At 23.7% G+C, this 13969-nt stretch overlaps 1 protein-coding gene across 1 annotated transcript; it reads left to right on the top strand.

The window, feature by feature from the left end:
- Nucleotides 1–11438: 11438 nt before the first annotated feature.
- On the top strand, nucleotides 11439–13151 carry LOC145829111 (zinc finger BED domain-containing protein 5-like). Its single transcript, XM_082936843.1, has 2 exons — nucleotides 11439–12822; nucleotides 13144–13151. The coding sequence occupies exons 1-2, from the start codon at nucleotides 11439–11441 to the stop codon at nucleotides 13149–13151; spliced, it is 1392 nt and encodes a 463-aa protein (XP_082792969.1).
- Nucleotides 13152–13969: the final 818 nt, after the last annotated feature.

The raw sequence follows: 13969 nt of genomic DNA, 5'->3' as shown, positions 1-13969 counted from the left end.
TAAATAGAAAATCTAACTTGCCTAAACCTAAAATCTAACATTGGAGTTCGTTTAAAAACTTTTAAGAAATATCAACATAAAAAAAAGATTTCTTTTTTACAACTGGTTTGATATATTTTTGAAAACAAACAAGACTCCATTAGTTTTAATAAGAATTTACAAACATACTATTAATATTGTGAGTAAACGGTGGTACTACTTATACTTTTTTTAAACTATATTTTTTACTAGATTCATTTTTAGTTTAATTATTTAAGGTATCTCACTAAAGAATATGAATATACAAAACCGTTGCTGTTTAAAAACTTTCCGCTTAAAGTGAAGAAAATTTATTATCAATAGAAGGATCCCTTGCCAAAAATGCTGTGATTTTAGCATAATTTACTTTTTGACATTATTTAAATAAATTAGTGTTTAAGAAACTAAAAATTAGAATTAACTCAATCAACGAGTACATGCATCACCTTATCATGTATTAGTAGAAAACTTAACTAAAACTTGTAGTTGTGTAAAATTTTTGCTGGCTTTTCACCAGTGTTAAAAAAAAATAATATTAATGATGTAATTTTAATGTAAATTTCTTCTATTTATTTATTTATTTTTTATAAACAAGACTCAATTTTTATTAACCTTACGTCACTAAAAACTTGAAATGTAGAAGTTTGAAGCAATTTTTTTCATAAAAATTAAATAAGTTCAGCTATATATTCCCATGAATTTAATGTTGAATTATTAGTCAGCGAAATAAGTTCATAAGTGATGTCCTAATTATAGAATTAAATCTACAATGAAAGAATTAATTTATTTGGCTCGTTTTGATCTTGTACAGATTTATTTTTGTATTATACTTTTTATTTTGAAATGGAATTCGACATACCTTAAGAAGCTTAAAAAATCAGCTTAAAAATACTTACATGTTTTGACAAGATTGAAGATAAAATAAAGATCAATTTATACACGAGTAACATTTATTTTCTTAGTCTTATTAAATTAATATTTTATAGGGTTGGTAAACTAGGCCGTAACTTTTTTAAAAAAAAAAAAATAAAAAATCAAATATTTAGTAAAGTTAAGTGCTTTCTTAAATTTTTAAAACATAAAATTTTCTTAAAAAAAATAATTTGTTTAAGTGTAATCTTTATAGCTACGGTAGCATGAAATAATTTTTTTTAAACCTTTTTACTCATAAAAAACTGCTGAGAACCTAATAAGTTTTAACTTCTGACACCCTTAAACATTTCAGCCTTAAAAATTGTAGTTTTCAAAACTATAGCAACAATCTATGCCTCAACAAAAATTGACTTTCTGTTTAATCACAAATAAATTATATGAAAAATGATTGCATATATATAAGTTAAATCAATGTTTAAGATATTAATAAGAATAAGTACATAAAAAAATTTAGGATATTTTCAAAGATATGTAAACTTACACAATGTATCGGTTGATATCACTTCTAGATAACAAAAAAGCGCTACTTCTGTTTATTGCAAAAATCAAATAAAAATATTTTAATTTTATAGGAACATTTAGTTTTTAAAAATCTTAACTAATCATTTCAAACTATACTACAAAATTCAAACTTAACTAATCCGAAGTTAAAAGCAAAACTTCGCAATGGAAAATGTATTTATTTCTGTACATAAAATTTGCAATATAATATAATTGTATCAATAATCAGAAAGTTAGGATTAACCATAAAAAAAGTTTTACATTCAATCTAATATTTTTGTAATTTTTCTAAAGCTTTTGAATGTAATTTATAAATACCTCGTATACATTTAATGCATTGTTAGTGTTAATTAGAAAAATTACGACTAAAATTTTGTTTAGTAAAAAGTTATATCGGATTTATAAGTTAGCAAACATTATTAACTTGAAATAAATGGTTTCAAAAAGACTACCGGATACTTCAAATTAAGTAAAAAAATAATAAAACTTAAACTTGAAGTATAAAGAAAACAATTGACTATCTTAAATTGTCTTTATACTTCGTTAAGATTATAAATAAGTTAAAGACAATTATATTACACAGCTGTTCATAGTGGCAATTAAAACTTGAACAGTTCAAACTCCGACAAATCAAATTAAAAAATTAAAAATGAAGGGCAACAACTCAAAAACAATATAAAAAAAATTAAGTGCTTATTTTATTCTTATTAATGCATAAAAATACAATCTTTTTATATAAAGAAAATAATCATTAAAAAGTACTAAACAACTACAAAAAAATACTATATTTTAAAATAGGCTATTCTAGTTATTTTCCAAAAAAATTTTTTAAATGTAAAAGAAAATATGTTTTTGTAGGTATTTATTAAACCTACAAATGCTTTTTTTTTCAAATGTTTTTACTTTCTGTATTTGGGACTTTAATTTCAAAAATGCTAAAATATAAAAGCTATCCTAAATGATTGTGATAATTTTTCAACTAAACATAACGTTAAATGCCAAAAAAAAACTTATGTCCTAAATCGTTCTTAGATTAATGACTAAACTTTAAACCTACAACATACCAGCTTACGAAGTTAAGTTTAAATAAAAGTAAATTTTATAAGAATCAGGAAGTTTTCCTAAATAAAACCTTAATAATTATAGTAGAAAACACAAACTGCTACAAATTTTTTATAGAAAAGATTATTCTTAATTAATAATGAAATAAAGGTTATACGGTTTACACCTTCGGCAACACAACGATTGACATTTATTAGCTTAGAATACTTAGATTTTTTTTGTTTTATGTAAAAACTCTTACCTTATTTTAATCGTTACGTCAATACAAACTTAACATGTAAGAAACTTTGTCAATATTTATTTTGCTGCTGTGAATTTTGTACGTCGAAATGTATCTTTGTTGGACTAAGAAAATTAGTCAGAAAACTTATTTCAACAAAAGTTTAAGTGCAAGTTAAGTATTGATTTCGTTTTATTGTTTTTTGCTTATAAAGGTTAAATAAGACTATAATAAACATTACAAACTGTATAAAAAAAATTAGTATAACCATATAACAACTCCGAAACTTTTTTAAAATTGCCTGTTATCCGATTTAAAAGAAGATTACTTATTATTATTGAAAACATTTTTGTTTTAATTTTTTTGTATAGCATAGTTAATGGTAACACACAATTCAAGTTATGATTATGTAACCTAAAATAGATAAATCACTTAAATTGCAAAATCCATGTGTACGATAAGATAAAATTAAATGAAAGTTTTGGTTTTTTAAAATTTATACTAGCTCTTTACCAGTCCAAAATTTATAACCCGCTTTTAAAGATATTTTTTACTAACGATACTTCAATTTATTTTAATTTTATAGGAAAATTATAGTTTTTGTAGTCATTACGTCACTACAAAGTTTAAAAAAATAGAAATTTATCAAATTTTAGTTGGAGAAAATTGTAATTATTGTAATATAAATTAACTTGAATCTTAAATTTGATTAATAATCAGCAAAAAAAACTTTAAAAATAATTCTAAAAATAGAACTTAAGCTTTAAGAGTAAAATTTATTTTGTTATTTTTTGTCGTTTTATATTTGAGTAAAAGCTTAACAAAGTTTTAGAGGCGGAAATATTAGTTTTTTTAAGCAATTAGTTTAGAATAATATTTTCAAGTTGTTTCATAATACTAAATAAAATAACAAGGTATTGAGTAAAAGAAAAAAAAAGTGTTTAATAAACAAACAACTGTTTCAAATAACTTTCTCTAAATTTAAATATATTTTGTCATACAATACATAAGCATGTATAATAAAATCTTATTTTTTACGTAACATTGCAATAAAAATTTTAATAAAATAATTTTCTAGTGTCGTTGTTAAATGTATAACCCAAAGCAAAACTGGCGTTGGATTAAATCTTGATTAATAACAACAGGTTGATTTAAAAAATAACAATCATATCTAATCTAAGTTTCAATAACTTAGGTATAAAACATAAAGCTTGGATATATAACCGCTACAAACTTGTAAAAACATTTATAAAAAACATGCATAGAATTTATATATTATTTTATTAACAACTTTACCAATTGAACATCACATGATTATTTTATTCTGCAAGTACTCTTTATTTATACTGTGGAAGTGATAGCTTTTAGTAGTATTTTAGTTTTATTTGCTGAGACTTACACAAGTCTATTTTTGCACAAAAATACTAATATGCTGTAACAGATTTTTAAAGTGAAACTAAGATATAAGAAAGGACTTTTGTTTCGCCAAATATTAAATAAACTTTGGACCGGCTAGGAAGTTTATCAACAAAACTTAATTTAATTATGTAAAACCTTACAGAAATGCTCTCAATTTAATTGTTAGTAAACGGTGATAACATCTCAGTTATTAAAGTATTAAATGGTAATTATATTATACGTTAACATAATTTTTTAAGCATGGCAAAGACTTTTTTTTAAACTCAGGTCTTTTACCTAAAAAAAGCTTTTATTAAGTGTAGATTAACTATTACCACTATCAATTTAAAATGTTTTGCCTTCATTGTAGTCATAGCAGTATGACTAAGTTGTATAGTTAAAATAAATTTATAAAAAAAAAATAAATCTCATCAAACTACACTGATGAGTACCGATAACAGATGTAAAATCAAATCATTTTATCAGTTGAAAACAATTTTCTTTTAATCTGACTCAACTAGTAATAGATAGTATTTAACGTCACGACAAACTTTAGAATTATGACTTTTTAAGCAAAAAGTCATTTAGTAATTTGTGATCTTTGTAGTATAAAGTTTTGTAAATTTAAAAACCATGATTAAAAAACAATTTTCGTTTTAATGATGGATATAAAATTTAGAGTTATCTTAGTATTTATGATTAAAACTTTTAATTTTCTTTAGTAATGTTAGTTCCTTGTTTTTTAACTCCTACATCTGTGTTTTGGTGCAATTTATAATTATGATGTTTTATATAAAGTAAGCTTATCGCAAAACCGAAGATGCTCAAAAAAATTATCCAAGGACCTTGGTGCACCAAAAGACCTCTCAGTCATCAGGTTGCACACCAAACTTAAATTAAAGCTAAACAAAAATAAAACGAAACAGTCATAGTTTAAATTTTAAAACAAAAAATATACAATGTATTAAGTTTAATACCTAAATAACTAAGAGTCTTATTTTAAGTCTTTTTAGAAGTCGTAGTTTTTCGTTAATCATAAAAGTTTAATATTTTTGAAAAGTTAACAATGTTAATATCACATTGTTCAAAAAACATATAAAAGTTTTCTCTAAACTTTAAAACTTTATCTCAATAAGAAAAAAAAAAAAGAAAAACCGATAATTTCAAATATTGATCTTGTTTTAACATGTTTTGCTTATATAGCTTTACCTTAAGTAACTTGGATTTTGAAAAAATCACAATATTTTAAAAAGTATAAATACAATATAGTTCTTTTTGTCTTTTTTTCAATGACTTACAGTTGATATATAATCAAGCATAACATTAAAATATAAAAGAAAATAAACAATTTAAAATATAAAATAAACTTAAAATATATTCTGAACTCGGTGTAAAACGTGTTTAAGTATTTACATGAAATCTAAGCTTTCCTGTTTTATAGAAGCTTGCTTGTTTTATAGAAAAATATTGATACTATTTTTAAGTACAAACTTTAAATGAGTACTTTTTACTGTTATGGTATCAAGTTTCAAATTTTATATTTTTCCTTAAACTACACTATCCTCTGTAGTTTTTTATTAAGTTACTGATTTACTATATTTTTCAAATACTGAAAACAAAAGAAACAATATTTCAATAGAAAATTCTATTACTTTAAATTACAGTTTACACTAAGCCTTTTGTGAATTAAAAGAAGTAACTATTATAAATAGTTTTTGTTAATTGTTTTAAACTTCTACGATCGTTAAATTAGCTTACATATTTTCAGTAATATACTAAAACTTTTTTATAAGCCTAAAAGTCTTTGGAGTTTAAGTTATTAAGTTAATCATTGTGTGAAAAAAAATCAGCAAAAACTTAGTGATTTTATTTTGTCAATTTAAAAACAGTTTATTTTTAATAACAAAGTGTACAAAGAAGAACTAAATAAAATGTAACCTGTACTTTAGTTAACAAAAAAATCTATTTTAAAATAGACTTATTTTACATTTTAGAATTCATACTATATTAAACTTTAAAGACATAATTCAAACACAAAACTACATTCAGACAATAATATTTACTACATCTAGATAACTTATATAAGTGTAAAAAAAATATATAAAGTTTCAAAACATATATTTTCTTTTACTTTTTTTTAGTATAAAAGCTAAGCTTCAGTTAATAATTTGATTGTTAGCCGTTTTTAAACGACTTAAAAAATTTAAAAAAACATTTTTTTGCGGTAATTTCACTAACATGTTATATATCTTATATATATATACTTATAACAATTTTATAGAAACCCTCTTAATACAATTTTCAGGTCACTAGGGACATTAAAAACAAATAAAAATAAGATTAAAACTAAAACTAAAATTAGAAATAAAAATTGCTTTTAGCCTTTTTAGATTTATTTCCAAGGACTACTTTGAAATATAATCATTATATTAGTTCAAAAGATATATATAATTTTTTTTAGTATACTAACTAATTGTCATAGTAAATATAAATTAAAATATAAAATAAATGTTTTAAAGAGAAGCTGGTACTTTTCTGAGATTCGTTTTATATAAAAGTATAAAATATAATTTAACTACAGAACTACTTTCAGACAATGAATATTAACTACGTCTATATAATATTTGGTCTTGTAAAAATTTTAACGGAAGTTAAAACTATATATTTTTACTTTAATTATATAAATATAAAAGCCAAACTTCAGTTAAAGAACAATTTTTCAGCCGTTTATAAACGATGTTTAAAAGTTAAAAAAACATTTTTTATAATAAATGCGATAACATTTTATTTAGGTTGTTTAATTATTTACTTATAAGATTTTAAGAGGTCACTTAATCTAATGTTCTCGGCACTAAGAATTTTTTTAGCAAAAAAAAATTAGCTTAAAACTAAAACTTTATATAAAAATAAAAATTTTCGAGAGCTTTTATACATTTTTCCTAATGATATTTAGTTTAATAAATATACTTTTAAAACTGTATTAAACTTTTCTTCAAATTTAAACTAATTGTGTTTTGTTTGTAAAAAATTTATTTGTAAATAAAGTAGAAAATTAAAATATAAAGTTCTATATATTTATCTTAAATATTTTTAACAATTTGAATACAAGGCAACTAAACATCAAATTATCTTTTAGCTCGTAGTAAAATATGATCAGATACGTACATAAATAAGAAAATGATTAAAATTTAGTAATGACATTTAATATTATTACTTGAATAGTCAGCAGTTATATAAAGAGAGTCAAATTTAATCAAATCATTATTTGAATAAATTTTAAAGTACAGAAATGCTGGCTAAAACTATAATGTTTATATTATGACTATAACGAATATACATAACTTTACTAAAATAAAAAGATCAGTAGATTTATTTCTTATAAATTGCATTTTCTTTTGACTTTTTATTTCTTATGGTGGTTTAAACAATATATAAAAAGCATGGTGGTTTTTAAAAGTAAGGTTAGAAACTTTTAAAAAATAAAAAAAATATAGTTGCTTTATTATAAACTACCCAAAACACTTTTTAAACGAAAAAAATACAGTTGCTTATTATAGATATATGTTAAAGTTAAACTAAAACAAAAAGTAAGATTTGTTAGTGTCATAATAAATATTGTACTCAACTAAAACTCATTGTTCTATTTTTTAGAATTCGACGCACTTTGAGTTTTAATAAAAGTAACTGTTAAGTTTTACTTAGGTCATTCAAAATGCCACAAACATTGGAACATTTAGTATGAATATATATAAGATGAATGTTAGTTACACAAAAATATCAATAATATTTACGCACACCAATTTTAAAAGTCGTTTTATATAACGGCTAACAGGTATTTCATACTCTAAGTCAGTGGTCGGCACTCGGCACGGTGTACACTGGTGCACACTAGTGTACATGAAATTTATTTTAGGGTGCATGAGATTTTTGGGGTGCATGAAACTTGTTTTAGGGTACATGAATTTTTTTTTCGCGCAGAAACTAAATTAAAGTTTTTTTTTTTTTAACTTTCTTCATTTAAGATATTTTAAACCTTGATATCTAATTGACCATTTTGTTAATACATCATGTTAATAAAACGACCATTTTCGTACTATCCTAGTTCTATTCTGTTACATTATGTAAAATCTCTTCCACCTTCAGCCACCCCAAGAATAACTGGAGTAAGCAAATCTCATTGAATCTAAAAACAAGATAGCGGTTAGTATTCTATTAATGTTCAATTTTATTAACTAATAATGTTTAAAAGCGTTTTGCTACAATAAAAATCACTATATTATTCAGCTTAAACAACTAATGTTTGAAAAAAAAAACTGTTAGGCCAAAAAAATTCAATTATGTTTTACTTATAACAAAATTAAAGTATAGGAAAGGTCAATAAAATCAGGGCTGACACATACTTAGCTCTTTAAGAATTTTTATGTCTAGTTTTAAATTATGAAAAACCTAAATCAATTGAGGCTAGTATAAAATATTTACCAAAACTCAACATGACTGAGACTAGTTATAAATTTCTTGAAATCTTTGGTTTTTTTGATATCTTTTGAAAATCTAAAACTGTTGCTTTATTTAAAATTTTTAAAGTTTGTAATTAATTGTTAATATTACAAAATTCAATATCTATAAATGTCGAACTTTCATTGTAATTTAAATTATTTTTTGCTTACAAACCACTCTTTAAGGCTAGCTAGTGTACTAAGTCTAGTTTTTAGTCACTCAGACTTATTTTCTGACTCTAAAAGTCGTTGAAATGTAAAAGTGTCAAACTTAATTTTAAAATTTAAAATACTTAAACTCTGGTTGACCATAGTTCAGTTAAAGTCTCATTAAATTTTTTTTTTAGTATGGTAACTTTTCTCAAATTTAATGCTAGTTTTTAAGACTCATTTTAATGACATAATTGAGTTTTCAAATTTGTTTTTACAAATATTTTTAAATTTTTGTTGACCACATAATTTTTGGTTTTGTAATTTAAAATAAAAGATAAATGACTACACTTTTATTTTGTCACTAAGAAAGAAATTTTACTTTTTTCTACTGAGTATTTTTGGCCTTGATAATAATAACTTTTACAGGGTTGCCTAAAATCCTGGAAAAACCTGGAGTTTGAACAAAACTTACTAAAAAACCTGGAATGTTAAACAATTTTTACATTTTAACAAAAATATCTTGATTGTCAGAAAAAATGTACCATATAGATTAAACTTTTGTTTTCATCAAAAATTTTTTCACCATCAAATTTTTTTTTCATCATCAAAAAAAAATTAATAAGCTTTTTATGTCTTTATTCTATTTAACACAGTTTTTTTATTAACTTTTTACTAACTTTAAAATAAAATTATACTCAAAAATGTGTACTTTTGAAAACCTGGAGGTAATTAAGAAAACCTGGAGAAAATTTGACAAAAACATTTGGCAACCTTAGTAATAGCAACCCTGTTAATAGTTTTTTTTACCACAAACATGACAATGTTTTAAGTATAAGTTATTATATCTGTCAAAATTAAGTTTGTTTCATAGTCTTTATTACTTTTTTACAGTTAGACTAAAAGTTCTAGGAGAACTAAGGTCAACTTAGTTTTATTTAGAATTTTTACAAAGAAAATAGTCTGACTGAGCTGGTATTTATTTTCTTTGTAACTTTAGCTTGATTTAATATATCTAGCCTTATTTTATCTGTAGATGTTTTATTCTCATTTGTTTGAAGCAAGTTATTTTGTTTTTATGTTAGGTTTTTAGGTATTTTGTAAGTAGTTATTGTTAATAGAAAAATCTATTATTAACCAAACATTTCAAGTTTTATGTGTAAAATATAAACAAAATTTAATTGAAAAAAAATTACAATTTTAACTTACTTGAATATTGTTTTAAATTGGTTTTTTCTGATAGTTCTTTTATTTATAGTTTTATATAATTTTAAATGTCCTTGCAATTTATTTAAATAGGCCATAAAATAAATTAGGGAGAAATAGGTTTGAAGAATAAATACAGTCATGTTACACATTTGGTATAGTTTGAACTTCATTGAAAAGCTCTAGCTGAATGATACAAGTTTATTTTAATTCCCTAGCCCTAGCATATTTCCGGCTAGATTGGTAATTTTTCTTAACTTCAAGCTACTTTTTATGACAAGTTTTACTTTAAATGTCAAGTATTTAAGTTATTGAAAATGTTTTCTATTTGTAGATATTTTGTTAGTCATATCACTTTTTGTTATCTAATTTAAAAGTAAAAAAATCATGATAACTCAAAAAATATTTTTCTTTTCACCCTTTTTAAATTTTAACTGAGACTTATTTTATATTTTTTGAGATTTCTTTTAACAAGAATAGTAAGGATTTTAAAGAAATCCAGGATGTTTAAGAAATTTTTTCTTAACTTCAGTATCTTAAACATAAATGAAAATACATGGAAATACATCATTAATGTTTTAATAATAACAGAGTTGCCACTTTACCTTGAAAAACCTGGAATTTGACAATTTTGGCAAAATTTTTTTTGGCAAAACCTGGAATTTGAGAAATTTTGCTTTAAACCTGGAATTTCAAACAATTATCACTAAAAAAACTTGGAATTTAAGCAATTTTCACATGTTCAGTAGTAAAATTTCGATTTGACTAAAAAAATCTATCATATAAATAAACTTTAGGCACCATCAAAAATATTTTTACAGTATATTTTCAATGTATTGATACTGTTTAACACAGTTTCTTGCCTTAAATCTAATTTCAAACTAAAAATAGACTCAAAAATGTGTGCTTTTGAAAACCTGGAAGAAATTTGTAAAACCCTGAAAAAAAATTTGAAACAACTAGTTGCAACCCTGTAATAATTAAGTTCTATATATTTTAATAGGTTTTGATTTATACCATAAACAAGACAAAAAATATACCATTCACCTTCTGATAAGTAAATATACAAATAATTTGAAACAATATTTAGTTTTAAAAGACTAGTTAGTTTTTGTTCTTCTGCTTAAATTTTATCCATAAGAAAAAAAAAACCAGTACTCAAACAAAAAAATGTTTCAAATTATTTGTATACTTATTTAACAGAAGGTGAGTGGTATATGTAACTTGTATAAAAGAAAGTTTTCAACAATAAATGAGATTTACATTTGAAAGATAACTTACAGATAAGACTTATCTTATAGTAGCTTATTCTCAAAAGATAATTAGTCATTAGTTCAATTAAATTCAGAAATAGTTATATTTTAGTATTTTGAAAATATTATAAAATTATTTATTGTATATAAGAAACTTAAGTGTTATATCTTGACAGATTAGTTTAATTTTGTTAAGTAATAATGTCTAGTCGTGGTACACCAACAAAATCTCCTTCTAAAAAATTGACACCCAAGAAAAGAAAATGGGACCAAAAATACATTGTCCATGGATTTTTCCTTCCTAAAAATAAATCAATTTTGCCATCTAACCAAGTTGCCCAGTGTATGTTTTGTTCAACAACATACAGCAACCAAGGCTGGGTACCAAGTAAACTTAGAAATCACTTGGAAAATAAACATGCTGAGCATAAGAATAAGTCTGAGCAGTTTTTCAAAGACTACTATAATAAAAACTTCATACAACCTGGCATTGTTTTTCAAAAAACTTTAAAAAGCTATTCTAAAAGTAGTCCTGCAGTATTATCGTCAATAGATGCAGCCTATTACATATTGCAAAATAAAAAACCTTTTACTGATGCTGAAGGTTTTAAACCACTTTTCTTTAAATGGGTAGAACGTTTTTTTGGCATAGATGCTGCTAAAAAAATTGATACCATTCCTTTATCTGCTAGAACAATTGCTAGAAGATGCACGCTTGTAGCTAAAGATATAAAGGAACAGCTTTTGGAAAAGTTACGTTTGTGTAACCAATTTTCTATACAGCTGGATGAGAGTGTTGATGTGTCTGGAGAAGCGCAGTTACTAGTCTACTGCAGATTTCCAGATACCAGTATCAATAAAATGTCTGAACACATGCTTTTTTGTGAACCTGTAGGTGTAAGAACAACTGGTAAATGCATTTTTACAAAGTTGGAAAATTTTTTTAATTTGGAAAAACTTGAATGGAAACACTGTGTTGCTGTAACTACAGATGGAGCAGCTGCAATGGTTGGGAAACACAAAGGATTAATTTCATTCATAAAACAAAAGAACCCAGACTGTCAGTTTCTTCACTGCATGTTACATCGCGAAGCTCTAGTAGCTAAAAAAATGACATCTAAAGATTCTCAAGAACATACTTTAGTAAAAGTTTTTTCTGATGTTGTTAAGATAATAAATGAAATCAGAACAAAACCCACAGTAAGTCGTGAGTTTACTGAATTCTGCCAGAAGTCTTTAGCTGATCAAGAGACACTTATCCTCCATTCAGAAGTTCGTTTTTTGTCACGAGGAAAGGTCCTTCAAAGATTTGTTGTACTAAGAAAAACAATAGAAGACTTTCTTATCAAAAACAAAAGTGAAAAAGCAAATTACTTCAAAGATTTAGAGTGGCTTGGTGGAGTTCACTATTTATCTTCAATTTTTTTAGAATTGAACATACTGAACACATCTCTCCAAGGTTCAGGTGGAGACATTTTTTCTTTCGTTGGTAAAACTACTACTATGAAAGAAAAGCTAACACGCTGGGTTAAAAAAGTTGAATCTGGAGCAGAGATGCTAAATCGCAGAGCACAAAATCCCCGCAGTAGAATAAAAAATAAAAAGCATGGCAATAGAATTAAAATTTCTTATGAAAGCAAAAGCTGTATTTTACAAGTTGAGAACATAAAAGTTTCATATATTCAATTACACCAACATACTTAAAAGCATATTGTTTTTATAAGTATGAATGCCTTAAATGTAAGTTTATGTTTTTTATTTTCATAAGGTTAATTTTATTCACTTTATTGTTAATTTAATCATAACTACCTTTTAACCTTGTAGTAGTAGGTAAAGTTTGGTTAGAAAAATTAAAGAAAAGTATCTTCCACTTATTTAAATGGTTAATAAACTAAAAACATTGTAGCTTTGTAACTTATCGATGTTAGATTAATTTATTATTTGATTTTTTTTTCCTAAAATTAGATACAATAGACAAATTATTTTTTCTTATATCCTACTTTTATCAAATTATTTGAATTTTTAAACTTAAAAATAAAGTTTGATTATTATAATTTTTTAAGATTCATTATAAATTATTTTATTAAGACATAGATTTCACTTAAAAGTAATTTGAATATAATTTATTATTTTTGTTTACAAAGTTGAAACTACTATTTGCTTAGATTAAATCTATTTAAAATTTTTAATGTGACAAATTTATTGAGTCTTTTTTTATTATAATTAGGTAGTTTATCTAAAAAAAATATTATACTTGAAAGTTTTAGTGTACAACTCAAGGTTTTTAAAACTAGTTTTGTAAATTAAGCAGAGTTTAAACAAGGTCAGGAAAAATCAAAAAACTCAGGAAAAGCAGAAAAAAAAGATAAATAACAAGAATAGTAAGGTTTTTTTTTTTAAACAGTCAGGAAGTTTGACTAAATATTAAAAAATACCAGATTTTGTCAGTTTAAATTCACTGAATTCCTTATATTCAAAAACAAGTCTTTGAATGGTAAAAAATTAATTTAAATTCTTCAAAGTGTGATTAAAATTATTTCCAAGAATTTTACAAAATTACTTAATGCCTTCATCTGGTAAAATTAAATGAATATCTTTTATAAAACTGCAAAATGTTTCTATTAAAATTTTTTTAAACTATCCTACTAGAACAAACAGTTTTTGTAAGCAGTTTGATAATCTGTAGCATTTTTTAGTAAAACAATGATAATACACATAAGTTTGTTTATCTA

Source organism: Thalia democratica, chromosome 2 (genome assembly GCF_965202585.1).
Source record: "Thalia democratica chromosome 2, ktThaDemo2.hap1.1, whole genome shotgun sequence".
NCBI lineage: Eukaryota > Metazoa > Chordata > Thaliacea > Salpida > Salpidae > Thalia > Thalia democratica.
Note: the sequence above shows the minus strand (reverse complement) of the source record. Positions and strands in the feature narration are given on the sequence as shown.

Bases quoted from the DNA above. Each gene is read 5' to 3' on its own strand.
- LOC145829111 (XM_082936843.1), top strand. From the start codon at position 11,439: ATGTCTAGTCGTGGTACACCAACAAAATCTCCTTCTAAAAAATTGACA.